The following is a 25,865-nucleotide window of genomic DNA, read 5'->3' on the forward strand; positions in this document are numbered from 1 at the left end:
AACTCTCTCTGGGAATTCCTTTATCACTTCTCATCACTTTCCCTTTTGGGGGACACAGTAGATTATACCCTTATTACCAATTCCTCAACCTCTCCTGCATCCATGCCCTTTGCCCTGAGACTCCACAGTTCCTCCCATGAGAAGTGGCATATAGTTCCCCACCTCATTTATTTATGTGGGATTTGGCCACATGATTTGCTTTGGACAACAAATTTTGGTAGACAGAACCCAAGTGAAGCCATGTTACGTGCTTGCAGGACTGGGACTGCCCTCTTGCTCATCCAATTTAGCACGACAAGAGCATGCCCTGGGTGGCTCCTAACTCCAAAAATAACGAGAGGCAGGTAGAGCAGACCTAGACCAAACCCATGGCCTAGGGCCAAGCCCAATCCAACCTGCAGACGCAGGACAGAGGATAAATGGTTGCTGTTTGAGATCACTAAGTTTTGGAGTGGTTTGCCCTGCACCATTATTGTGGTAAAACCTTGGCTGAGACAAGGTATGACACCGAGAGACTGACACATCTTTGGCTCTTGACTTTTTGCTCCAAGAAAATTCTCCATCTCCTGAATAAAGTGTAGCTCATGTTACAAGTCACAGTCCTTCAGTTGCCTCTGGATGTGGGAATGGAACAATATTTCAAAGGCTCAATGAATGAACAAACAGGCTTATCGCTTCTAGACATGTTTCTATAAGAAATGAGTCCCCAGGTTGAACTCTGCTTTTAACACCTCTTAAAAACATGACTTGCAAAATGCTGTAGAGTGATCAACTGGAAAACAGACACCCCTCGTGTGGCAAACACCAGGTCAGGTGCCCACATTAGGAATTACGGAAAAGGGTTAAGTCTATACCTTTTTTTGAGCCTCATCAGGTGTGTCCATGGGAGTGATGGAGCCCTCCTCCGCCTCTGAGTGATTTGACTCACAGGATGACACACTGACAGAGTCCATGCTCTCACCAGAGCTCCCGCTGGCAGTGGACTTGGGCTGTTCTTTGGTGGGAGTGCTACTGGTGATAAGGTCCGACCCCAGAAACAGTCTGCAGAAAACATAATGCCAGGCATTCAGGCTCTTACAAATCTGGAATCCATGATTAAGCAAACATTTTTGTGTTAATTGAATCCTTGATGTTTTCTCAGTCTTGTGTACCCTGTCATTATTATTTTAGGGAAACATTTGCTACAAAATTTCTAACATCATAGTAAACATCTTGTCCCAATAGGTTATTTCTAACCTCAAAGAACACACAGATTGCTTAGCTGAATGAAAGGCCATATTAATCTGAGGTCTTTCTGGGTCAATGGTTCTCCATTTTTTGAGAGTTCTGTACTGCTTTGGCAGGGTCAAATTGCCGTGGCCATACCCCTATCACTTCCCACCATAAAATGAAATCCAGGAGGCAGAAGAAGGAGGCTGGCACTGTGCTGGACAAGAAACCAAGAAGGAAGACTTCTTTTCTAATAATCTAGTGAACTAAAATAACCTAAACTCCTTCACTATAAAACAACTAGATAAGAAACATTAAAAATTCTCTTTAAAGTTGGGCTTGCAAGACAGTAAGAAAAGTCCCTGCAGGCCAGAGATGAAAAGTGCACTGAAAATCAGAACATGCAAACTAATTCTGCTCTGGATGGGGAGTGGAGGTACCAACCCTGGCAAACTAGGCACATGGGTTTCAACACGTACGCAGGGTCCAAAGATGAGGACTTCTGTCTATGTAAGGTGGGCAGTTAGTACTGACATCCTTTACAAAGAGCCAGGATCCTCAGAGGACTGTACCCTTAGTAAAAAAGATGGGCTAAAAAAAATATCTTCCTACTGACATAGGAAGGCAGCAAAATTTACCTGTTGGCCTGAGCTTGGGTAGGAGAAAAATGCCTCCCCTGATCATGTGTGATTTTAGCCAGCACCTCACTCAGATCTGCTATTACTTAGCTCATCTAGGAACTAGGAACTCTCAGGCCAGTGATCCTTCTGAAGAAACTAGCATTTAAAAAACAACAGCAACAGCATCAAACTTCCTGGAGGAGTACACCTTCAACATAGGCTGCAGAGAATTCCCTGATAAAGATGAGCTCACAATACAAAGTTACAAAATACACACATGGAAATAACCCACCCAAAGAGAGAGTCAACCGGCATAACAAAACAGCAAATCTAGGCTCCTGAGAACTTTAGATTACAAGAACCATCAGAAAAAAAGTAATAGTTTATTCATTCATTCATTCAACAAATATTTGAGTGTCTACCATGAGCCAAGCTATTAAACAAGTATGTTGAAAAACATTAAAGATGTACAAGAAGAAACTGAAAATGGGAGTTAAGAGCAAGACACTCTGACAAAAGGACAGGAAGGTAATTTGCAAAAACAATTTCACTTCTAGAGTGAAAAAGGTAGTGACTTAAATTTAAAAACTCAGTGGAAGGATTAAATAAATGTGGAAGAGAAAACTTGTGAACTAGATGATAGGTCTGAAGAAAATCCTCAGAGATCAGCATCAAAATATAAAGACATGAATAATAAGAGAGGTTAAAAGACACAGAGAATGGAATAAGAAATGCCTGCATGTATGTAGGGAGAATTCCAAAAGAAGACAAATGAAAGAATGGAAAAGGGACCACATCTGAAGAGACAGTGGCTGAAGAGATTCCAGAACTAATGAATCACATGAATCCTCAGATCCAGGAACCACATCTTGAATAGGATAAATAAGACTAAATCCCCACTTAACCTTCACAGTGGTACATCAAAGATCAAAGAAGTTCTTAAAAGCAACAGGGCAGGGGGCATAATGCAAAGGAACAGAATTCAACAGACATCTCAAAAGCAACAACAGAACTCAGAAGACATGGAATAATATCTTCAAAGCGCTGAGTGAAAATAACAGTAATCCTTGAACTCCATACCCATCTAATATACTTCTAAGAGTGAGGGCAAAATAAAGACTTTCTCAGACAATGACTGTTTACCATTAACAGACAGCAAGGAAGGAAGTTGTAAGATTCAAGAAGGAATGGCATGTAAAGAAACTAGCAAACAGGCCCAAACCCAAACAAGCACTGGCTATATAAAATAACAGAAACAATGAAGATGGGTTTGATTTTTTTTTATTAAATAATTTTGGGAATTACAAGCTCAAATTCCAAGACCTAAAGCATATCTTTGTTCTGTCTCATCTCCACCCCACCATCTCTTGCCCCATTTTCCATGTCACTTCCTTTCTTGGACCTCCAAGCACTACTGCGGCTTTGGGAAAAAAGCTAAACTGACCACAATTCACAGAAGAGAAAATAATGCTACTGTCTTACTTCTCCATGAATTACAAGGTAGACCTTTGAAGGCTGTGAATTAGTGGTCCTTAGCTCGTTAACTGAGAGTCTCTAACTTAGAACTAAATTGTTCAAAGACTAAAGGTTCTTCCATTGGTACAATTCCATGAGGTCATTCTGCATTGTAAAGATTAATTCTAGCACAACATTAAGCATCTCTGACCTTCAAATGAGGCACCTCTTCCCCTAAGGCTCCAAAATTCTCTCCAATCTCGTTGGATGATGGGTGATTAAATGCGGGGAGAGGAAAAAATACATTTTCAACACTTGTAAAAAATGCTAAGATCATAAAATTTTTTGAAAATGAATGTTATACAAACACCTTTATATGTACAAGGAATAAGATGGGGGACATGTGACCTGTGCTATTCATAATCAATGTTCAAACTCAACTGCAGATCCCAAGGGTTAAACTCAAGCATATCGGCAAGATTTCACTAACGAGAGAGATGTATGGAGTGTCCACCACACTTTGTGCAGGGCTCTGCACCCTGACAGTACTTCCTCTCCTGGATTTCACATGAATATCCTCACAAAGGCTGCACGCTGCCAGAGTGGGTGCTGGGAGAGGACCCCAAGCTGCTAGAGCACCCAGCACAGTAAATACAGATACTCGGAGTCAAGGGAAGCAGTTATATAAAAATGAGCATGCAGGGGTCGCTTCCAGGCACAGGGTCTAATTAAACTGCCATCAGTCTTCCTTTCCTTCCTTCCTCCTCAGCCTTTCTCTCCTCCTACTTTTCTTCCTTCCCTCCCTCATCTTCTCCCCTCTTCCACTTCTTACTTCCCATTCCATCTTTCCTTCCCCTCTTCCTTCAGAAAGTATTTCTCCACTAGGAAGACAGTAAAAGAGTTATAACCTTGGCTCTAGAGCCAAATCTTGGATTTGAGCCCAGATCCTACAATAACTAGCATACTACTTACCTTGTCTGTGCCTTACTTTCCTGGTTTATAAAGTTGGTATAATAGCAGGACCTACTAGGTTATTTTGTGGATTGGATGAGAAATACATGTATTGTTTTCTCAGAACAGTGTTGGCACACGGCTCAATTTATTCATTCAATAAATATCTATTAATCATCTATGTGTAGGGCACCAGTCTAGGGTCCGGGGTTAGCAATGAATAAAAAACAGACATAAATGCCCGTCTTCATAGAGTTTGCATTCTAGATAATAAACAGACACATACAACATAGAGCACATCAGCCAGAGGTAAACACAACGGAGAAATCCAAAGCAGCTGAGAGTGAGAGAGTGGGCCAAGGGTAGGTAACGTGGACAGGCTGTAGTATTAAATAAGGTGGTCAGGGAAGGCTCATGAGAAGGTGACAAAGATCTGGGGGAAGTGAGGGAGTGAGCCATTTGGCTATCTGGGGAACAGTGTTCTAAGCAGAAGAAACAGCAAATAAAAATAAGTGTGACTTGTGTGCTCAGGGTGGCCTGGGGGGCCGGAGTGCACGGAGCAGAGTGAGAGGGAAAGGTGAGAGGACAGACGGGGATGGGACGGGCAGATGGGGTTCGGTTGGTACTGCAGGTCTTGAAGGGTCTTGAGGGCCACTGTAAAGACTTTGGATTGTACTCAAAGGGAGACGAGGTGTTACGGAGTTAGCTATGCCTGGCACTGAGCTGGGCAAACAGCCATGAGTACGATGCACAAGGTTCCTGCTCTCAGGTGGCTTACATTCCAATGAAGGTGACAGCCGGTATGATTGGGACTGACTGGGCAGACGGCAACATTAGACAGGATGCTCTCTCAGGAGGTAATGGTTTTGCCGACATCTGAAGGAGCGAGCCCCAGAGAGAGCACACGCCAGGCCACAGGGACATCTAGTGCAAACACCTGGTGCATCTAGCGCAGAACGAGCCTGGTGTGGTTGAAGGATGGCTGGGAGACAGGTGAGCCTGGATCCTGGTGAACAAGGGGGCGTGTCGGACAAGAGGAAGGGGGTAAGAAGAGTAGGGGAAGATCACGCTGGACCTAGTGAAACAGGATAAGGAGTTCAGGACTACCTTAAAATAAGACCATCAGAAGTTGTAAAGCAAGGAAGCCATGTAATCTGGTGTACATTTTAACACATGACCAGACTACTGGGTGGAGAACAGATTGCTGGAGCAAGGGTGGGGCCGGTAAGGATGTTGCTGGAGTGCTCCAGGCAGGAGACGATGATGGTTCAGACCAGAGGGAACACTGGGGAAGAATGAGTGGATTTAGAAAACCTACTGAATTCATGATAGAAAGATAAACTATTTAACGAGTGAGTGAATTGGCTCAGGGGAACTTTGTTGAACATCCTTCCCCTCCTGACTCAGACAGGAGCCCCTTGGGGCCCCAGGACCCCAGGGTGGCACTCACAGGCTAAGCCTCTTCACCATGCTCTTCCGAGGTTTGGGAGAGGTGGCACTGGCATCGGCAGCAGCTTCGATCTCACAGGAGAGGGCGTAGCTGGGGGAGAGAGGGGAGCTCGTGAGGCCAGAGCTTGCGAGGTGAACAGATTTAAATCCACGTGATTTACCGGCTTCCTTTGAGAGGTAGGCTCTGATTATTCAAAGTAAAGATATGCACCATGTTGTTCTGTGGCAAATGTCAGAGGGTACTGACTTAATGACCAGATTTTACAAATTGACACATCCCTCCTCAAACCCCTACTGGTGTACAGATTGAGGCTGTTTCGTTTTGCATGCCTCAAACACATGAATTTGCCTGCTCTGGCAGCATCAAAAGCTGACTCCTTTCTGTTTTCCTGGTTGTTCTCAACCCGCTGCTGGGCCAGGGGAAGAATCATTTCTTCTCTCCCACCTCCTTCCCATTACTGTGTGTGTGTGTGTGTGTGTGTGTGCACGCTTGCGTGCCCATGCACATGCTCAACTTACTGTTTATCTAAGGGAAATGAAAGAAGAGACATTTGTAAATGATCTAATCTTCAGTAAATAGACATAGGCAGTTATATTATTGATAAAAATATATAAAGATGATTTCTAATTGACAAAACCTCCTAAATTAATAGTGCTCCAGATTCAGACATCTATATGCCAGGCAGATATAACTTCTACAGGCACAAGAACAATTTATATCTGCCTTGAAATGTCTTTTATGAAGCTTGTAGCTCTAGCTAGGATATGTACTTGATTCTCGGTAGGTGAGGAAGGTTAAGTGGTGAATATTAGCTTGGTAAGTTGCTTATTACATGTACTTTCTTTTTAAACCTAAAGATGTATCCAGGGAGTTGGTCAAGCAGAAGTATTCATTGAGATGGGAATTATTCAAATATTAACTTAAGCCGTAGGGGTTTTATAAACAGCAAGAAAAAAATGGGATATGTTTAACAAGATTCCTTTAATCATTAAAAAGTCAATTCCAGGGCTTCCCTGGTGGTGCAGTTGTTGAGAGTCCGCCTGCTGATGCAGGGGACACGGGTTCGTGCCCCGGTCCAGGAAGATCCCACATGCCGCGGAGCGGCTGGGCCCGTGAGCCATGGCCGCTGAGCCTGCGCGTCCGGAGCCTGTGCTCTGCAGTGGGAGAGGCCACAACAGTGAGAGGCCCGCGTACCGCAAAAAAAAAAAAGTCAATTCCATAGCTGATATTCTGAGCCTGAACTTTCTGATCCAAACCACCAGCCATGGTGTATATGTTCCATACATGAGAAGGATATCCACAGAGTGAGGAAGTTCATACACACTGATCATCAGACCAGAAAATGTAAAGAGAGGCGGTAACTTTTGTTTTCTACCTAGCAAAGAAAAAAATCTCATTAACTGATGAGTACTCTGAATTAAAGTTTTTTTTTCTTGAATCAAAGGTTTTAATGTAACAGGACCAACCCATTCTGAGATTTAAAAGGACCTCAGAAATCATCTGTCTTTCAAATGAGGAAACAGGCTTCCAGAGTTTACATGACCTGTCCAACATTATATAAGCACCTTCAGAGCTTAGGCTTAGAGTCAGGCAGACCTGAGTTTGATTCCAAACTCTATCACTGACTAGTTATAACACTTCTCTAAACCTCAATTTCCTCATTGGCAAAATACTTATTTTGCTGTCAACTTCACCCTCCCTGATGATAAACTTTCAAGGAAATCCCCTAGTCTACAGCAAAAGTCAGCAAATATTTTCTGTACAGGGCGAGTCGCTGTTGCAACGACTCAATTCTGTCTTTAAAGCACGAAAGCAGCCATAAATAAGAGGGAAATGAATGGGTTGTGTTCCAGTACAACTTTATTAATGGATATTAAAATTTTAATTTCAAATAACTGCCTCACGTCACAACATTCCTCTTCTTTTGTTTCTTTTTCAACCATTTAAAACTGTAAAAACAGGAGGTAGGCTGGATATGGCCTGTGAACTCTAATCCTCTGAACTACAGGGTAAAGGCTACACACCCCTCCCTGCTGGGCCAACATTCAAGGCACTGGAGTTAATGTACCTTTCCAAGCTCGTCAACCTCTATTTTGACACCCGTCCCTCGTGAACCAACCAGAGTTCAATTGTTCTTCCAAATGCCAAGCTTGTCAGGCCACCAGGCCTTTGCTCACGTTCTTCTCTCTGTCTGGAATGTTCTTCTCCAGTTCTCCTGGTGAAATCTTTTCTTTCTTTCACAGCCCAGCCCAAATGTTAATGCCTTCACGTTATCTTCCCTCCCCCCAACCGCCACTTCCTTGGCCAAGTGAACTGTTCCTGCCTCTGGGTCCTGCAGCACTTTGATTACCCGTTGTATTTCAATTCTTCATGAGTCTGTCTCTCCTCCCCACTTGAAAGCTCCCTCAAAGCTAGTACCAGTTACTGATAGTGACAAACATGGTAACATTGCTGTGTCTCAAATATGATTACATTTAATCTCCTCAAAGAAACATTTTATAGTAAGCATCCTGAAGATCAGGAAGAATAAGTGACTTGTTCAAGGTGACAAAGATAAATAAACGGTAGAGCAAGAACCTGAAAGCACATTTTCTGATGCCATCAGTTCAATTTTTCCTGCTATACCATTAACCTTTGAAAACCGAGGATCTGGAACCTTGGAGCTGCTTGCTAAATAGCTGTTGAATAAACGGCCAAATGAGGAACCAGATGCAGTATTCCTCTGGCCAACACCACAGCTCCACCCTGATGGGCGATGTGTCCGCCTACCTCTCCTCCTCTGTGAGGAGCTGCTGCGTCTGGAACCACTGGATGAACTTTGGGTCTGGGGTCATACAATAGCTGTTGCAGGCAGACTGTAAGAGCTTGATTTGGGCAATCACTTCAAATTCCTAAAGCAGACAGAGCACCAAAGAGAAAGAGTGAATTAAAAGGCCGACCAAATATACACCTTTTCAACATGAAGAAGCACCACAGTAGGATAAATGATGGACAGATTCATCTAGGAGGATTCTAAAGTACTGCTTGTAACTCTGACTCACTGGTGCCTTTGCATGCTTTAGTGGTCAATCCTTCTTTCTCCTTGAAAAAAGCAATTTATGTGAATAAAACAAGCTACCAAAGCGACCCAAACTAGGTACTACCTTAAAGTCATAGTGACTTCCTTTTTCTCTTTTCCATCTCCATTCTTGAGACAGAAAAGTTATTTTTTAAGCCTGAGTCCTTCTAAAATGTATTTAAAAATTCTACTTCCTAAAAGATAAGGAAAATAATTACTGTAAGTCAGGAAGCGCACAAGTTCCCCACCCCCATCTTCTTCAACCCTTACCCCTCAATAAATAAGTTTTGGTAGGGCTGAATATCTAAACAGTCTAGGGCCTCATAAACTGGAATGTTTAGATTTCCTGAATCCTTGGGTTTTTACTACTCCAGTAAATCATTTAACTCAGTCTTTTAAAGCTCACAAGAGAAGCAAGTGTATAATTATGTCCAAAATTATTTATACTTCTTTAGATGTTTCAAGAAAGATTTTTTTAAAGTCAGCAATGGATAAAAGCTTTAGCTTTAGGTTTTACACTCAAACTTTCCAAAAGTTTAACATGCTAGTCTTAAAAGGAAAGAGATTACCATCCAGGGTTATTTTGAAGTGAAAGGACAGAGATGGGTAACTGTGGAGGCAATAGCTGAATTTGTTTTAATGTTACAGGACAGAAGCAGCTCAACAGCTGGCAGATTCCGTAGATGTCAACTTCCCATCCAGTGACCTCCACCCTTGGTCTCAGTATCCAAGGAACATTTATCATCAAACGCTACCAGGGACAGAAGGCTTACATTCGTCGAGGGTAGTATATCTTGTTACTTACGAGTTCAGCCTGGTCAGCTCCTAAAACTTTGGTTTTAACTGCAATGTCATTTCCTCCTGGAAGTTTCTCTGACCCCACAAGTTGGGGCTAGATGCCCCACCCATGTGCTCCTATAATACCCACTACTTCTGCTCACAAGCCCTTATCAGGCTGCATTGTAACTGCCTGTTGGTCTACTTTCCTCCTTGACTGTGAACTTTATGCGGGCAGGGAGCTCTGGGCTTTTTCTGCTGCAACCCCTAAACCTATCACACTGCCCGACCCCTGTTAGGTCTGCAGTCAACGTTTGTGGGATGAAAGAATGAATGAATAAGTAAAGAACAATGAGGGTTACTATGGGGTGAAGTTATTATTTTGCTCACTCATACTCCTTGGAATTGCTTAAATATACCATTTTAAAAAACACTAAACCCATCGCGAATTTTCAAAGCTCTGTTTTATCTTTTTTCATGCAGTGTGGAACTCTTCTACTCTGCACAGAAAAATTTCAAATTGATGCTGCACACCCCTTCCTATGCTGACAGGAAAGGAAAAGAATAATTATCCACACGTAACAATGAAGACCGGTTCCTTTCCTCTCTTCAATAGGCCTACAGGAGTTAACCATCTTTATTAACCCTTCCATAACATATACTCTTATGAAACCCTTTCTCCTTAATAGAATGGACCTGTTATTGCTGAAGCTGATTGTAAAGAAGGAGATGATGAGGGGGTAAAGGAAGAAATGCGGGCTCAGGAGAGACAGGACAGCATTTGAACACTGGCTGTGCTACCCGGTGACTCTGGTCAAGTTACTTCATCTCTCTGCGTCCTGCTTTCCTCACTCTTGAATTGAGGATGATAAAACCCACCCCACAGGGCTCTTGGGCAATACCACATAACAACATGCCAAGGACAATGACATCTGATAAATTTTCAATAAATGCTCATTTTTTTCTGCCTCTGCCAAAAATTTAAGTCTCCACTCCTCTAATTTTTTTCATGCCCAGATGAAGTAAAATGGAAAACCACAGCCAAGACCCCCTACTTACCCTTCTCCTCTTCTCAAAGTTTATCAGCCCACCCTGCAAGAAATTTTTTAAAATGAATGACAAACCAAGCTACTTTGAAACTCAGCCTTATTTGTTCTAGGTTTTTGTTAAAATAGCTCAAAGGGATAATAAAGTCACAATTATTCATGACACTGTAATTATGGCTACAGAGGAGGAAAAGAAGCATCATTCACTTAAAGAAAAACATTCTTTTAATTATAATAGGATGGGATTGGCAGACAGCCTTCTCTTAAGATGTCTGAAACCAACTAAAACAGTAATGATAAAGGATTTACAACACAGAATCCAAATACATTTGCAGAGACAGTAAAGACAAAAGCTTGAGTGAATGTTCTGTTACACTTTTTTTTCTTTACCAAAAGCAACAAAAACGGATGGTCATCGACTCATACTGGAAACCAAATTGTCAATGTTTTATCAAAAGAAGTTTATCAAACTTCTACACAACATCATCACCAAAGTTAAGTTTCAATTCTCCATCGTCCCAGCTCCTATTCTCAGTAGGCTGAATTTAACTTCTGAATCATTGGTCACTCCCCCCAAATTCCCCAACACTGATGAGTGTTTCCTGAGATAAGCTGAGGCAGAGGATGTGAAGAGACGGGGAGCATCTCTCTCTGAGGGAGCATGTCCACAACATTTACGACGACCTTGGAGGTGGGAATTTGCAAGATAATTGCCACTCCTTCTAATTGTGATAGAGTAAAAGCGGACTGACTGACTGCATGTGATAACCAGGAAGGTGAGATAAAATTAAATATACAGGAAATCCTTAAATTTCATTTCAAATATCCAATCTCTTCTCCATGTAATATTCTACTGTATTACTGTTACTAACAAGTAGCTTGTTTCACTTTTCCCCATTCTGAGAGAGAGAGAGAAGGTAATAATCTGAAACAATAAAGCGATACTTAAAAAGCCACAAGCTTGACTGACTCCCTACCCCAGCAGGTAGAATGTAAGGGTACCCTATCCCCTCAGCTCCACCTGCCAAAGTCCCACCCAGCACCTCGGTCTTTGCTCAAACCCACTCCTTCCTAAGGATCTGCCATGACCTCCCCTCACAGGGAATTGATCGTGGCCTGTCCTCTTCTCTCTTTGCATTTCTGTTTGAATTCTTACTATTTCTGTCCATCACTGCCTGCTTTGATATATCCCTTCCACTGGATTGTGAGCCACTGCTGGGGTCACTCATCTTCGTATTCCTCATAGCATCTAGCACAATGCCACGTTCATAAAAAGCCCTCAATAGGTACAAACAAAGGTGTATTTCTCTCTTGGGTAACCAAGGAGAAGGCTGCCGATCCACCTGCACCATCAGCCTGGAACTCACCTCGATGTAGTCCTGAAGGGCAGTGTCAAGCATGGTCAGGTCAGTCAGGAAGGTGCCCAGGTAGGGCACAGTTCCCTGCATCACACCCTGAAGAACAAGCACAGTAAAACCGTCTTCACTGTTATTGAAAGTTCAGGGTTTCAATAACCTCCGCACTGGACCAAATGGACCTGTGGCCCGCTCCAGTCAGCAATGTGCCCATTTGCAGATGGAAGCAGCAGTCTTCGAATGGCTAGGTGATCCTCGACAGCATTTGGAGAATAATTAAGGACCATTCAAGGCCTAATTTAAGGCCACTAGTGCAAACCTACATGAATGAGATTTTTAAAAATCCCTACACAAATAGGTCAGGAACTCTATCACCAAGGTAACTTTCAAAGTCATGAAAACCAAGCCTCAAAGCCAGGAGATTGTTCAAGTGTGTTCACAGTAGGGTTTACACATTGCTTAGGTTCAGGTCAGAGGGACCTCTGTTCTCTTTCACAGCACGTGGACACTCCCGGTGGTTCAGAATGACCCTGGGAGGGATGGTCTCACCATTGGTAGAGGATTGGGCTGCTGCCCACTGGAGAAGTGTGACCGCAGGAGGATGGGGTGTCACTAGTAAAGTGGCTTGGTGACTCGGTTCTGAAGAATACAGGAAGGAAAGGGAAAAATAGTCCCTTTAAAGTAGAAAACCTGCCGAACTCTACCATAACCAAGTGATGAAGGCTAATATCACCAGTGACATCAGATGTCACGCTGATGTCATTCACTCCTTGATACGATGAGAAGACACTTCACATCTGTGATATTCTTCCCCAAACCCGTGACCTCAGTCTAATCACTAGAAAAACAACAGACACCCCCTGGTTGTGGGACATTCTAAGGATACTAGAATAGTCTTCCTGAAGATTGTCAGGTAATGACAAACAAGGAAAGGCTCAGAAACTGTCACAAAGCAGAGGGTACTAGGGTGGCAACTAAATGCAGTGGGGTGCCCTGGGTTGGATCCTGGAACAGAACGAGAATGCTCATGGAAAACTGGTGAAATCCAAGTCAAGTCTGGGTTTCAGTTAACAGCAGTATGCCCAGGTCGGTTTCTTAGTATTGACAGATATGCCACGGTTACAGCAAATGTCAATGGGTGGGCAGGTGGGGAGGTGGAGGGGGGATGGGGGAGGGATCCATAGAAACTCTATGTATTATCTGGAACTCTTCTCTAAATTCTAAAATAAAAAGTTTATTTAAAAAAAATTTCCCTCAGAAATAAAGGTAGAAGCACTTCCACTGCAGGTATATACATACTATATTAATTTCACCAAATTTCCTTTGAAATCATCCCTATTCTCCATAAGGCCACAGAGGCACTAACCACTCTGAAGAGAAGATAAAAAGGGGCTTCCATGGACACCTCATCCTACAGTCCATTGAGGCACTTATGGAAACTCTGGCAAGAAAACAAAGTCTCCACCAGGGCAAAACAAGGCTGCCTGATGTGTGTGCAGCTGGCTGCTTCCTCAGCCAGAGCTGCTCCTCGAGGTTCACTCCAGGCAGGGTTTTGTCCTTCAGGAACTCTCTGTCAGCTGCAGTGTGTCCTTCCCTATCATGTGTACAAGGTCTCATCCTGAACTAAAATAATCTCTCTTTTTTTAACGGCTATTTTTAACTTGTCTTTGAACCACCAAAAAAGTCTGAAGTGCTGTGAACGCTTTACAGGATTTATGTTACAGAAGACTCCCATCACTCAAAACCAACATTTCTGATTTATGCCCAGCTTTCCAAAGAAGGAGAAAATCTTCTCAAAGCAGGGATGAGAGTATTTTGAGCTTGTCAGTCTCCATTCTCCTCTCTCTGGCTTTCCCCTTCTATGCTAAAAGTTAGGAGAGTGTTAAAAATAAAGCCAATGATGTCAAGAACTACCTTTCAGTCTTAAAGAGGGAGGTATCACGTTCCTTTGAGTCCTGAAAAACTAGAAAGATTTGGCTAGTACTTGGGGTTAGTGACGAGAGCCAGAAAATGACTAGAGGATTTGGAACGAATGAAATGATCTCCGAGTACAAGGACCAAGTCCTCCTGGGAGCTGACACTCTCTCTCCCCGGCACTCAGGTCCTGGGCCACCGTGTGTTCCAAGCTGGCTACAGTAGGCATTCCCGTCGGGGAACTGAAGCCCAGGGGTCTCAAGGCCAAGGTCGCGGTAGCTTCTAAGTACAGGAGTGGATAAAGAAGACAGCAAAAGGGACAGAAGTCTACCTGCCGCAGACTTTCCCTCACTTCCAGAAAATAAAAATGTTCCAGAAAACAATGTGATTTGCGACTTTCAGTGTTTATTTCCTGCTGGGTCGAGTGGGAGTGAAAATAGCTTCAGACCTCCCAGGGCTGCTGAGAACAGATGAGGTAAAGAATGGAGAACTTCTTTGAGGGCAGGGGCACCCTGCAGACTAGAGGGTCCAGGGCCATGCAGGAGCCCAGCCCCTGACATAGGGCCGCTCTCTGGTGGGCCCTCAGGGAGACCCAGGGCCGTACATACCATGTCCTTCTGGAGCTGAAGCCGCCTCTGAGTGCGCTTCTGGTTTTCCTTCACGCTGCTGTCCAGGTTTGCAAATTTTGAGGTTCCTTCCTAAGAAACAGAAGCACACACAGAGGAAAGTGATACAGGGGCAAGTGAAGGGGCACCTAGTTTCTGGGGCGGAACCTCTGCACAACTATCTGGACGCCATGCAAAGTGAAGAGGCCTCCAGCAGGCTCTGGACTATTATGCAAACACTTGGCTAGCCAGTGGTTGAGCCATCTATTCTTTTTTTTTTTTTTTTTTTTTTTTCCGGTACACGGGCCTCTCACTGTTGTGGCCTCTCCCGTTGTGGAGCACAGGCTCCGCGGCCATGGCTCACGGGCCTAGCCGCTCTGCGGCATGTGGGATCTTCCCAGAGCGGGGCACGAACCCGTGTTCCCTGCATCGGCAGGCAGACTCTCAACCACTGCGCCACCAGGGAAGCCCGAGCCATCTATTCTTGAGAGTGCCTGGTGGCCACGGCTTATCCTGTTTTCCCCCTATTTTGTAAGAAGAGCCCCTGATTTGGTTATAAAATCAATCATTAATACAAGGCAGGCAATTCCCGGAACTGGAGACAATTTTTACACATCCCAAATTTCACTTGAAGTAATCACACATCCTGGAAATGAAGATATCTTCCTCTGTAAATTTTATGATTTCTTGATTTTGGGCTGAAAGGCATGTGCCAGCATTCTGTGAAAGAAAAGGGACTATTTCTGTGGTATTTCTTAGCTAAATGAAACTTTTTATACCAGAAGTTTTCTGAGGAGGTCCAGCACTGATCTATGAAAGCCAGACCTTCATACATTTTTCTCCCCTTTTTCTCCCCTAGTCCATCCTCCCAAGTTGCCTCTCAGGTTTGGAACTCCTACAAATCAATCTTTCCTCCTGGCACCTGAGGACAGATGGCTACCCTTTCTCTCCTCCCAGCTGTTGCGACAACAAACTCTTCTACATAATGACTAATCTCCAGTTTGCTGACTGAACATAAAGTGTTTTTGGTTTTGTGGTTTTGGGGTCTTGTTAAGTTCTCATTTTCCAGGAACTGCATGAATGGGAGGCAAATTTCACAATTCAGTAGTGCATAACTGCATTGGTTTTCCCTTAGTCAGTTCTCCCTGGGCTTATTATATGACCATAGCATTTGACTTTTCACTACTGTACGACTACGAGGGGATCTTTTCCAGTGACTTAGCCTTTCCAATGACAGTGCGACATCAGAATCTTGTATCATTCACCAGCCTTTACCCAGGTTGAGGTACATCACTGGGGACAGAATCCATAGTGACTCACTACCTTTCAGTCTCCCTGTTACAAATGATAATAAGAAGAGGTATCATTTAATGATCCCCTGCTTATAGTTTTTCCTGGGGATGAATGAAAGTGTCCTGAAATGTGCCACTTCCTGTGCTGGGTGGTTGAGTCCTCCCAAACTATTGATAATTTTTGTTTTTTTGGAATTTTGTTTTATTTATTTTTTTATACAGCAGGTTCTTATTAGTTACCTATTTTATACATGTTAGTGTATACATGTCAATCCCAATCTCCCAATTCATCACACCACCACCACCCTCCGCCACCAGCTTTCCCCCCTTGGTGTCCATACATTTGTTCTCTAAGTCTGTGCCTCTATTTCTGCTTTGTAAATAAGATCATCGATACCATTCTTCTAGATTCCACATATATGCATTAATATACGATATTTGTTTTTCTCTTTCTGACTTACTTCACTCTATATGACAGTCTCTAGGTCCACCCACATCTCTACAAATGACCCAATTTCGCTCCTTTTTATGTCTGAGTAATATTCCATTGCATATACGTGCCACATCTTCTTTATCCATTCATCTGTCGATGGATATTTAGGTTGGTTCCATGTCCTGGCTATTGTAAATAGTGCTGTGATGAATACTGGGGTGCATGGATCCTTTTGAATTATGGTCTTCTCTGGGTATATGCCCGGTAGTGGGATTGCTGGGTCATATGGTAGTTCTATTTTTAGTTTTTTAAGGAACCTCCATACTGTTCTCCATAGTGGCTGTATTCATTTACACTCCCACCAACAGTGCAAGAGGATTCCCTTTTCTCCACACCCTCTCCAGCATTTGTTGTTTGTAGATTTTCTGATGATGCCCATTCTAACTGGTGTGAGGTGATACCTCATTGTAGTTTTGATTTGCATTTCTCTAATAATTAGTGATGTTGAGCAGCTTGTCATGTGCTCCTTGGCCATCTGTATGTCTTCTTTGGAGAAATGTCTATTTAGGTGTTCTGCCCATTTCTCCAAAGAAGATGTGCAAATGGCCAATTAGCACATGAAATATGTTCAACATTACTAGTTATTAGGAAAATGCAAGTCAAAACCACAATGAGGGCTTCGCTGGTGGCGCAGTGGTTGAGATTCCGCCTGTTGATGCAGGGCACACGGGTTCGTGCCCCGGTCCGGAAAGATCCCACATGCCGCGGAGCGGCTCGGCTCGTGAGCCATGGCTGCTGAGCCTGCGTGTCCGGAGCCTGTGCTCCACAACGGGAGAGGCCACAACAGTGAGAGGCCCGCGTACCGCAAAAAAAAAAAAAAAAAAAAAAAGATAATCTCTGAGTATAATAAAAACATTTGTCTCCAACAATTAAAAGGAAAACCACAGATTTTTGCTAATTCTGATGTTGCCTCAACCGTAGTATTATAGAGGGAGCACCTTACATCTGTCCAGAAGCAGAAGAGAAGATAGGTCATTCATGACTAGGATTACCCAACCACAAACCAGTTTAAGTCCAGGAGTAGCATATTAAAAACAGAGACCAGCCATGGTTCATCTGAAAACCAAAGTACCTACACTTCGTTACAACTGTGCTGAGAATTAACATCCAGAATTATATACTTAGTATGAAGAATAATAAACAAAGATGGCTGGAAAGGGACCCACAGAGACGTATGACCTGCCCAAAACATTCCACTATCATTAATGATAATACGCAGACCACATGAATTCATAGCCAAGTTTTTCATCTTTGGGATTCCAGCCACGTATAAGAAATTTAACCTAGAGCACCGAGGTAAACTTCTACATTTCAGAAAGGTTTATGGGACATTTAATGTCTAGATATAGCTCTGCTTCTAAGGTTTCAGCCAGAAGACGGCCACCAGGCAATGAGCCGCACAGTATTCGATTTATCTACTTTGGAAGGATGACTCAGAGCTATTGGGATTTGAATGTGTGGCTCCAATTAGTCTAGCTTTGTATTACTGACAGGGAGACCACTAAGCCATCTCCTTCCAGCCAGATGAGTTTCCATTTAAAGTCTGCAAATCCAAGGGGATGTGAAGCAGGGAATAACACGACCTCAGCAAGCCAAGCACTGTTTAGTGTGCAGTTCATCAGGTGAGCCGAATCCAAAGTCAGACAGCAGCCACCCTGCCCTGCTCACATCATCTACGCCAGGAAGGGCTAAGAGTGGGCAAGTTGTTAAAGTCCTGTGAATTAGGAGGTCCATCAATGGATGTCAGTTTCTGAACACTTGCTACATGCCCAATGTGTTAGGCATTAGAGACATAACAGTGAAAAAGTCCCTGCCTGCAAGAGGTTTACAGGCCAGCAGGGAGACAGGTAAAATGCACAAGCGATTCTAATGGAGCATATGATAAGTGTTAGGACAGAGGAATGACGGGCTTCTGGAGGACATGGGAAGGGGCCTAATCAGACCTGAGGGTGTCAAGGAAGGATTCACGCAGAAATGTACTCCTCACTGAGACATGAAGGAAGAGGAGCAGGACTTAGGAGGAGAAGAGTCAAGAAGACCGTAACAGATGCTCTTACAGGAATGACCAACCTAACAGTTATCAACTGATGCCTTTTCTAAGTAACCCCACCCCCACTTGACTCTCATTCCTACTCCAGGTGTCTACTGTAAGCTTACATGTATCACTTATACTTTTTTCATTTTCATTTGTTATGCATACTTTGGTTTCACATGTAGATAGCTTGCCAAATACTAAAAAAAAATTGACATTTGCACATGGCTTTCAAATATTTCCTTAGTCAATCTTCAGAACAATTCCATGAGATCAGTAGACTAAATAGTACTAAATAGTACTATTATCATCTCCAATTCACAGAAAAGGGGACTAAGGACAAGGGTCCTCTGTTCTAACAGCCCAGTTCAGGGCTTCCCCCTATGGTAGCACATATCATAGTTTTTTTGTTTTTATTTTTGGTTTTGGGTTTTTTTTTTTCATAATTGCCCACTTTGCCTCCCCCATGAGACTGCAGTCTCCTAAAGGTTGGAAGCTGTACCTCCCTCACCCCGCACACAGTGAATGCCCAATCAGGATTAACTGAATGACCAACTTATTTTCCTTCTCCATGAAGTTTCACCTGACATACCCTGCCTCCTACTCCCAAGTGGTCAAAAGAAATAGTTTTATGCCTAAGTGATGAAAGCACTGGCTTTAGAGTCTCACCAGGCTGGACTCACATTCCAGCTCCACCACCTACCAGGTGTGGGACTTCGGGTATGTTCCTTACCTCTCTGAGGCTTGGCTAGCTGCAAAATGAGGAGGATAAAATCTACTTTATAGAGAGGCCGTGAAGATAATATCTGGTCCATGTTCCCCTCTGATGATTGCTCACAACCTATCATTGTACCTTTCTTTGACTACCCATTCTTGTTTAGTGTCTATATCCACCCACCAGCAGGTGAGTTCCTGAAAACAGGGTCTGTGTTCGTCTTCTTCATACTCTCAGAGGCCAGTCAAATGCTTTACAAATATTAGATGTTTAACAAACATCTAGAGAAAGAAAATGAACTGAGCTGTAGCTTTACCTAGCCTGCCGTTCAGAAGCCAGCACTCATCTGGTGTTCAATAAACACTGCTGACGGACAGGCTGCGCAATTTAGTGCAAATAAAGGCTGTAGAATTGCAGGCTTGGCCCCTGTCCTTCTAGAAGCTGCTTTGCTGAGAAGGATATTCCAGGCTCTCTCACCCACCTCACTGCCAGCACTCAGTGTTTCCAGGGCAGCTTGTTGAGGAACTACAGGCAGCAACGCAAGTTTCACAATCTGGTTGCATCGCAGTGAAGCTGAGGAGTTGGACTTTGAATTTTCTCAGCCTCAGGCTTCTTCGATTTGGCATAAAAACCAAAAGTCCTGCCTTCCAGTCCCTGTAGCCTCTCTCAAGGGACTGCAGGCATCCAAGGAGCCCTCAAGCTACCCTTCCGTTGAACGGATGCCAGAGCGGTCAGCACATTATGACCCAGCGCCCTCACCTTCATCAGCAGCTCCCGGCTGGTCAGGTGGTTATTATGGTCTGAGAAGATGTCTGAAAGTTCTTCAAACATCAGCATTCGGTCCCTACAAAAGGGATGAAGAAAACATTAACAAATGAAGATTAGTAAAAGTCCAACACCTTGGGCCCAGATGCCCTCAGTACCTCTGGCTACAGAGGGGAGGGCTACGTGAGCACAGACAAAGCCAATGACCTTTCCCATGCAGGGTGGCTTTTTTTTTTTTTTTTTTTTTTTTTTTTTTACAGGTAGACATGATCACCTGTGTGAAGAGAGGGATATTTTCTAACCATGCATGTTATAATCATAAAAGAAGATTGTTAAACTGGGGTATTAAGTTGTCTAATTGGGACATGTTCTGTTCGGCAAGTTAAAAAAAATTCTCTCTTAGCAACACACCCACAGCCCTACAGGACCTGAGAACTCTTCTTGGCCAGTCCCCTCATTTGAGAGATGAAGATGCCGGGGTTGGGGATTTGTCTGAGCTTCCACTACTAGCTGCCGAGAGCTGCAGTACAGAACCCAAATTTCCTGAACCTCTCAGAGTCAGAGTAGATGGTGGAACCATCTACTGGAGATGGTGGAACCATCTCCAGAACGGGCTCTGGAGTCAGAGGGGGTGGGTTCCAATCCCAACTCGGCCACTCACTCCCTAAGTGATCTTAGACAAGTTGCTCAACTTTCCTGAGCTTCAGTTTTCTTATCTGCACTATGGCAACAGCAACAGCCATGCTGTTGATGGCCGTGAAGGTCACCAGGATCACACATGTAAAGCACCTACTCCTCCCTTGCCCCTCCCTGGTACACTATGTCTCCACGGGCCTCACGCTTTTCTCTACACCCCTCCAGGGTTACTGAGAGGATGATCTGCAGGCAAAGAATTAACAGAGGCAATGTCATTCTATATGCAACACTTTCATTATTATGAGAAAGCCATTACTAAGAATTTGTGTGTCTTACAATGAGTGTAGTATTGCTCTTAGAATTAAGAAAACCATTAAAGCTATTTATATTTTGGAAAAATCATTAAGAAATTAATTGCATGTGGGCCTAAATAAACAGAAGGAAATAGATGTCTTCTCTTCCACTGAAAGTTATTAACATAAAGGGTTATCAGGAAAGTAATAACCGAATAAAATCTCTCAACCATGTTCCTTGAATTTAGCAATAGAAACTATACAGAGCTGATATGCAAGTGGCTTCTCTCAGGAACTGTGATACTTCTCCAGCAGCCCTGCTAAAATATGAACCCACCAACCAATGAAGACACAAACCAGACACCCATGTTGTACAGAATAGGGCTTTGAGATTTGTTTTGTGGTGTTTCTTAAATACAAAAGCCAGCTGGAAGAACGGACTTTCTCATATGGTAACCAAGGAGATTAAGAAACAAGTCCACTAATTTTTTTTTACTTGTGTTTTAGCCTCAGATTTGCTATGGTAGAAATCTTTGCCTGGCTAAATGACTTTCCATAGCGTTCTACTTATCAACCACCAAGGAAAGATAGGATTACCTTTCACTGCCACCAGAGAAGGGTGCATTGGGGCAAGACTTCATTTTAGCCCCTGACCATCCCGTTGTTGCTGATACCAGAGTTGAGGGGCAGTGATGAGGGGGAGGAGCGGGGCTGGGGTGCTGAGGATGGGGACGCTGTACGCATCCGATTTTCCCATCATATTTCGCCAGGGCCTAACATCTAATGATTTTATATGATCCTCATCTTTCCTAAGACTCCTGTGCAGAGGAAAATCAATTAACTAATCTCTCTATCACACAGAGTCACCTTCTTCATTCAAACTAATGAAGAGGAGAAAGAACCCAAGAAAAGAGTGGTCATCAAGAAAATTGCACTGGACTTTGAAAAGCCTATCTGCCACTTTTTCTCCTGATAGATAACAGAACACGAGCTCTGGAGTCCAAGTGGCTGAGGCGTCTGCAGATCTATAACACCAGGCAATATGATCACCTGCTTCAAAACCCATCAAAGAATTATATGATAAATAATGTGACTTCCCCTAAGCAGACTTTCCTCTGATAGAGAATGTGAGCTTATCAGTAGGTTGAACACTCTAGGACCCCTTTTTCAGCATAAATCTATGAAACTCTGGTCTACCAATCTGGATCCCTGTTGAGTTTGGATAGTGTCAGTCCCTTCAGGCTTAACCAGCTCTGAGTGAGTTGATGAAACTGAGTACCTAGACCTTCCACTCTAAGGACAGAGCCCACCAGATCCACAAGGCAGGCCTGCCTGGGGAGCAAGCTGGCCTGTCTCCCGACTGGAACTGACAGTGCCTCACACGGCATAGACTGCACTGCACACAGTATAGACTGTGCTGCGTACAGTATAGGTTATAAACAGTTCACGCATCCTTCCCTGTTATGGCCTGACTGCTTGATTAGTGCAAGCCGAGAGAGACTTTGTTGAAAGTAGCTGACCTAGTCTGTAGTCACGACACATGCCCCAGCGTCTAAATCTGTTCTCATGGGGGACCAGAACTACCTCCTCACTCCCTCTTCCCTCCTTCGCAAAAAGCCCTCTGGTCTAGAGTTCAGTGAAGCTCTGGACGTGGGGGCGAGAGCGACAGTGAAACAATAAGGAAGGCCACAATTGTTCATTGTTCCAAAGGTTACGGCGAGAAATATGAAGAAAAACACAATACAGAATGTGGGCAGTTAACCATTTTTAGTCAGGTACCTAGGAAGGAATACTTAGAGGTTTTTAACATCGCTAAGATAGCTTTTACTAGGCGGAAGCAGAAACAAACTAAATGGATTCTTGTTGAATAGCAAGAACTAATGTCCTATCTGCACACACTATCCCTAACAGCTTGGAACAGCTTAGGGCTTTGGAATGTGGCTGAAAAATAACCAGAACTAATGGCAAATTGCTGTAACTTCATCACTCCACAACCTTATCCCTCAAAGCCCAGATAATATGCACATCCTTAAAATCATCCCCAAAGCCAATCATCTTGGCCTTGGCACCCTTTGAGAGTGAGTTTGATTTCTGCAGCAGCCCTGCCTCAAAACTCATTCATGATGATGTGTAAAACACACCCTGCCTGGAACACACAGAGGCTTTCAAAGATGTTTCTCTAGTTATATAATATGAGCTTTGAAAATGAGGACCCACACCATTTATGCAGCAACTAATCAGCCCAGCCAAAGAAAGCAGAGCAGACACTTGGGAACTTACTTGGGGACCGCAGCCCAAGTCTTTTTTAACCGATAGATGGAATTGGACTGCAGTGCTGAAACGATGGCCCTCAAGGAGGAAAAATTCTTCAGGATTCTACATTCCTGTAGGGAGAGTGATTAAAACATACAAGGCATTTAAATATCAATAAAACAGTGAGTTGGTGGTTTCCTGTTTTAGAGCTTTCACAGCTGCCATGAACTCTTACCACTAGATAGGCGGCTGTATAAATACGGAACATCAAAAAGTGGCTCCTTTGCTCCCACCCCAGCCACACTTTACAGATTTTGGCCCTGAACACTTGTTTTTCTCCCTTTAATATATTTTCTGTGTTGTTGTTACAGTTTTATAGTTTCCAGCTTTCCCAGTAAAAACACGCGTGGAGGTGAGTCTACAGAGCTTTGCTAGAGAAAGCAAACTTTCTTCTGAAGAAAGCACACATATGCCCTAAAAATACACATGAAAGATGACTGTATCCTTCAGACCCACAAAGTGAACCGGGCAGCAGCTGCTTCGAGGTCAGATGCTATCAAACATCTCATGACCAACCCTTGTCCAGAGAGGGGTATATACCTTGGCAATAAAAACTCACCACAAGTTGAACTTTGGCTTTTATGTTCTTAGCCAAGAGGGAATATTTTTATACACATCCATTCGGTTTCAAATTGGCTTGTGCCACAATCATAAACATTCAGAAACACCTTGGTACTTACAATGGTTCCAAAATAACTTGGGCTTTTAAAATAAAATTCACTTTGGCAGCGTTTTAAAACAAAATAGAAAGAGAACAGGAAACACTCTGGATGTCATTTTCTGGGGAAGGAGAAAGACTGCCTGATCCTGAAACTTCAGCTACCATTCAGAGTCTGTAGCATCAGCAGGCAGCGACCCTGAAGTCAAAGTCCTGCTGAATGAATGGCAGGGGACAGCAAAACAGTCAGGGAGAGGGTCCCATTTGCGGCCGGAATGGGGAAGGTGGCAGCCTCGAGAGAGTAGACTGTGCCTTATGCCCAAGGAGATGCTCAATGTGCAGGCATATGGGGGAGTGTACTACATCCACTGTTGACTATCGAGTACACTGTGTGGACATGGGCTTGGCTTCGTGCAGAATATCTGGGGCAAGAGGTCCCAGAGTGGTTGGGCATAAATGCACGTTGCTTGAAAGATCACTTCATGAAGTCACGCGAGTCCTGACTGTGAAGGAAAAGTGGCATTCTCTAACTTGGCACACCCAAATCTGGCTACTTAAAATTACTACGCCAAACAAACCCCACAACATTTTCTTAGAGTAAATGCCAAAGTTCTTTACAAAAGTCATGCCCAGTCTTTTTAAACGCCTCAATGCTTTCCCTTTATTTAAAAAGAAAGAGAGAGAAAGCTAAAGAGAGAGAGAAAGCTAAAGAGAGAGAGAAAGCTAAAGAGAGAGAGAAAGCTCGCGCTCTGAATTACAGTCAGTCTGGAAACCAAGCCCATGACAGCATGGTTCAACAAAGGTTCAGAATCCAAAAGTTATGTTCTAAAAATCAGGAAACTTGCAATAAATAAAGGAACTCAGGCCCAGATATTTCATGCAAATTGTGATAAACATATGGAACACATTATTCAGAAAGAGGCTTAAGCTAAGGGTTTAAAGGAGTACAAGGGGCATCTGGCCCCATTTCTAGAAAAGGAACGATCTTTGAGGAGAGGTGATACAAAAGTAAAAATGTAGCAGTAAGGCCAGTCCAAGAAAATACAGTCATATTAGGTCAGAAATATTTTCTGCATGTAAAATTATCATTTTTTCAAACATCCTCTCAATAGAAAATGACTGTGATTAATGCAGGAAAAGTAAAATAAATCTCAGCTGGAAACCACCTGTGAGTCTTGTTATTTTATTAAGTTACCTACACAATTTCAAGGGACACAGCATGCTCCACACTGGGAAACTGCATCACCAAGAGTTAAGGACCTTTGGCTTTTAAGCAGGTGCTATGGGATTTGGAATATACCTCAAATTATACAACTTGTATTTCTTATTATCACATAAATACACGATTGATATTTATATGGGCCAAAGTCATTGTTTGAGTCACCCTGTCACATATACAGATGCTACATGCTTGCTACAGATTTTCTAAGCAGTTGAATAGATTAAAAGTAGATAGACTATTTTCTTTTGAGACATTTAGATGACTATAAATGATATGGCGTTTGTGGCCAAAAAATATTTTTTCTTATCAGTCTAAGAAGACAGAGAAATTCCATGCTCTATCAGAACTTCTTTTGTAGCTCTTACTTGTTGATAAATAACCTCAATTCAGAATAGGAGAAGTCAAAGTTGCATAAGATATTTTTTTGTTTTTTCTATATAGTATTTTTCCATGTACTAAAAAGTCTGTGGTATTAGACCACCTACAGACTCAAAATAAAGCAAATTCTCTGGCACAATTATGGCTTTACTATTTAATCAAAGACCACAAAAGAGAATGTGAAAAAAAAAGAGAGAGAAAATGTGTAAGTTTAAGCCTTATGCCCACAGATAGGGGCTTAATGAGAAAAATATACAATGGGGTAGAAAACAAAATGTGTTTTGGTTAGGATTGACCCATATAGCTCAGAACAGAGTATATTTACATAATAATTATTTGTCAAAATTGTTGTTAATTACATAGCTCTTGCTGATGTAATTTCTTCTGCTGAGAAAAAAAAAAATCTTCCCAAATCTTCAAATACCCCAAATCCTATCAATTATTCAAAGATAAATTCAAATATCATCCTACCCATGAAACCTTCCTGGATCACCCCAGTCAGAAGTGATTTCTCGCTCCTCCACTTTTGCAGCACTTATGTCATATGGCCCTACTCCTCTTCAGCCCAGGCTGAGATAATTCCAGTATATCTTAGCTTCCCTGTTTGACTATAGGCTCCTGTAGCATC

The 25,865-nt window shown here is 43.0% G+C and overlaps 1 protein-coding gene across 2 annotated transcripts in view; it reads right to left on the bottom strand.

The window, feature by feature from the left end:
* RGL1 (ral guanine nucleotide dissociation stimulator like 1) overlaps positions 1–25,865 on the bottom strand; it is a 128,798-nt gene that overhangs the window by 13,092 nt on the left and 89,841 nt on the right. For both annotated transcript variants that reach the window (XM_060091149.1, XM_060091148.1), the window contains exons 8-15: positions 22,947–23,050; positions 19,732–19,816; positions 14,444–14,533; positions 11,934–12,020; positions 10,580–10,612; positions 8,455–8,576; positions 5,686–5,775; positions 855–1,041 (exon numbers count right to left, since the gene is read on the bottom strand). In XM_060091149.1, coding sequence (XP_059947132.1) covers positions 855–1,041; positions 5,686–5,775; positions 8,455–8,576; positions 10,580–10,612; positions 11,934–12,020; positions 14,444–14,533; positions 19,732–19,816; positions 22,947–23,050 — 798 coding nt within the window. The remainder of the gene's footprint in view (positions 1–854; positions 1,042–5,685; positions 5,776–8,454; positions 8,577–10,579; positions 10,613–11,933; positions 12,021–14,443; positions 14,534–19,731; positions 19,817–22,946; positions 23,051–25,865) is intronic.

Source organism: Mesoplodon densirostris, chromosome 2, assembly GCF_025265405.1.
Source record: "Mesoplodon densirostris isolate mMesDen1 chromosome 2, mMesDen1 primary haplotype, whole genome shotgun sequence".
Classification (NCBI taxonomy): Eukaryota; Metazoa; Chordata; class Mammalia; order Artiodactyla; family Ziphiidae; genus Mesoplodon; species Mesoplodon densirostris.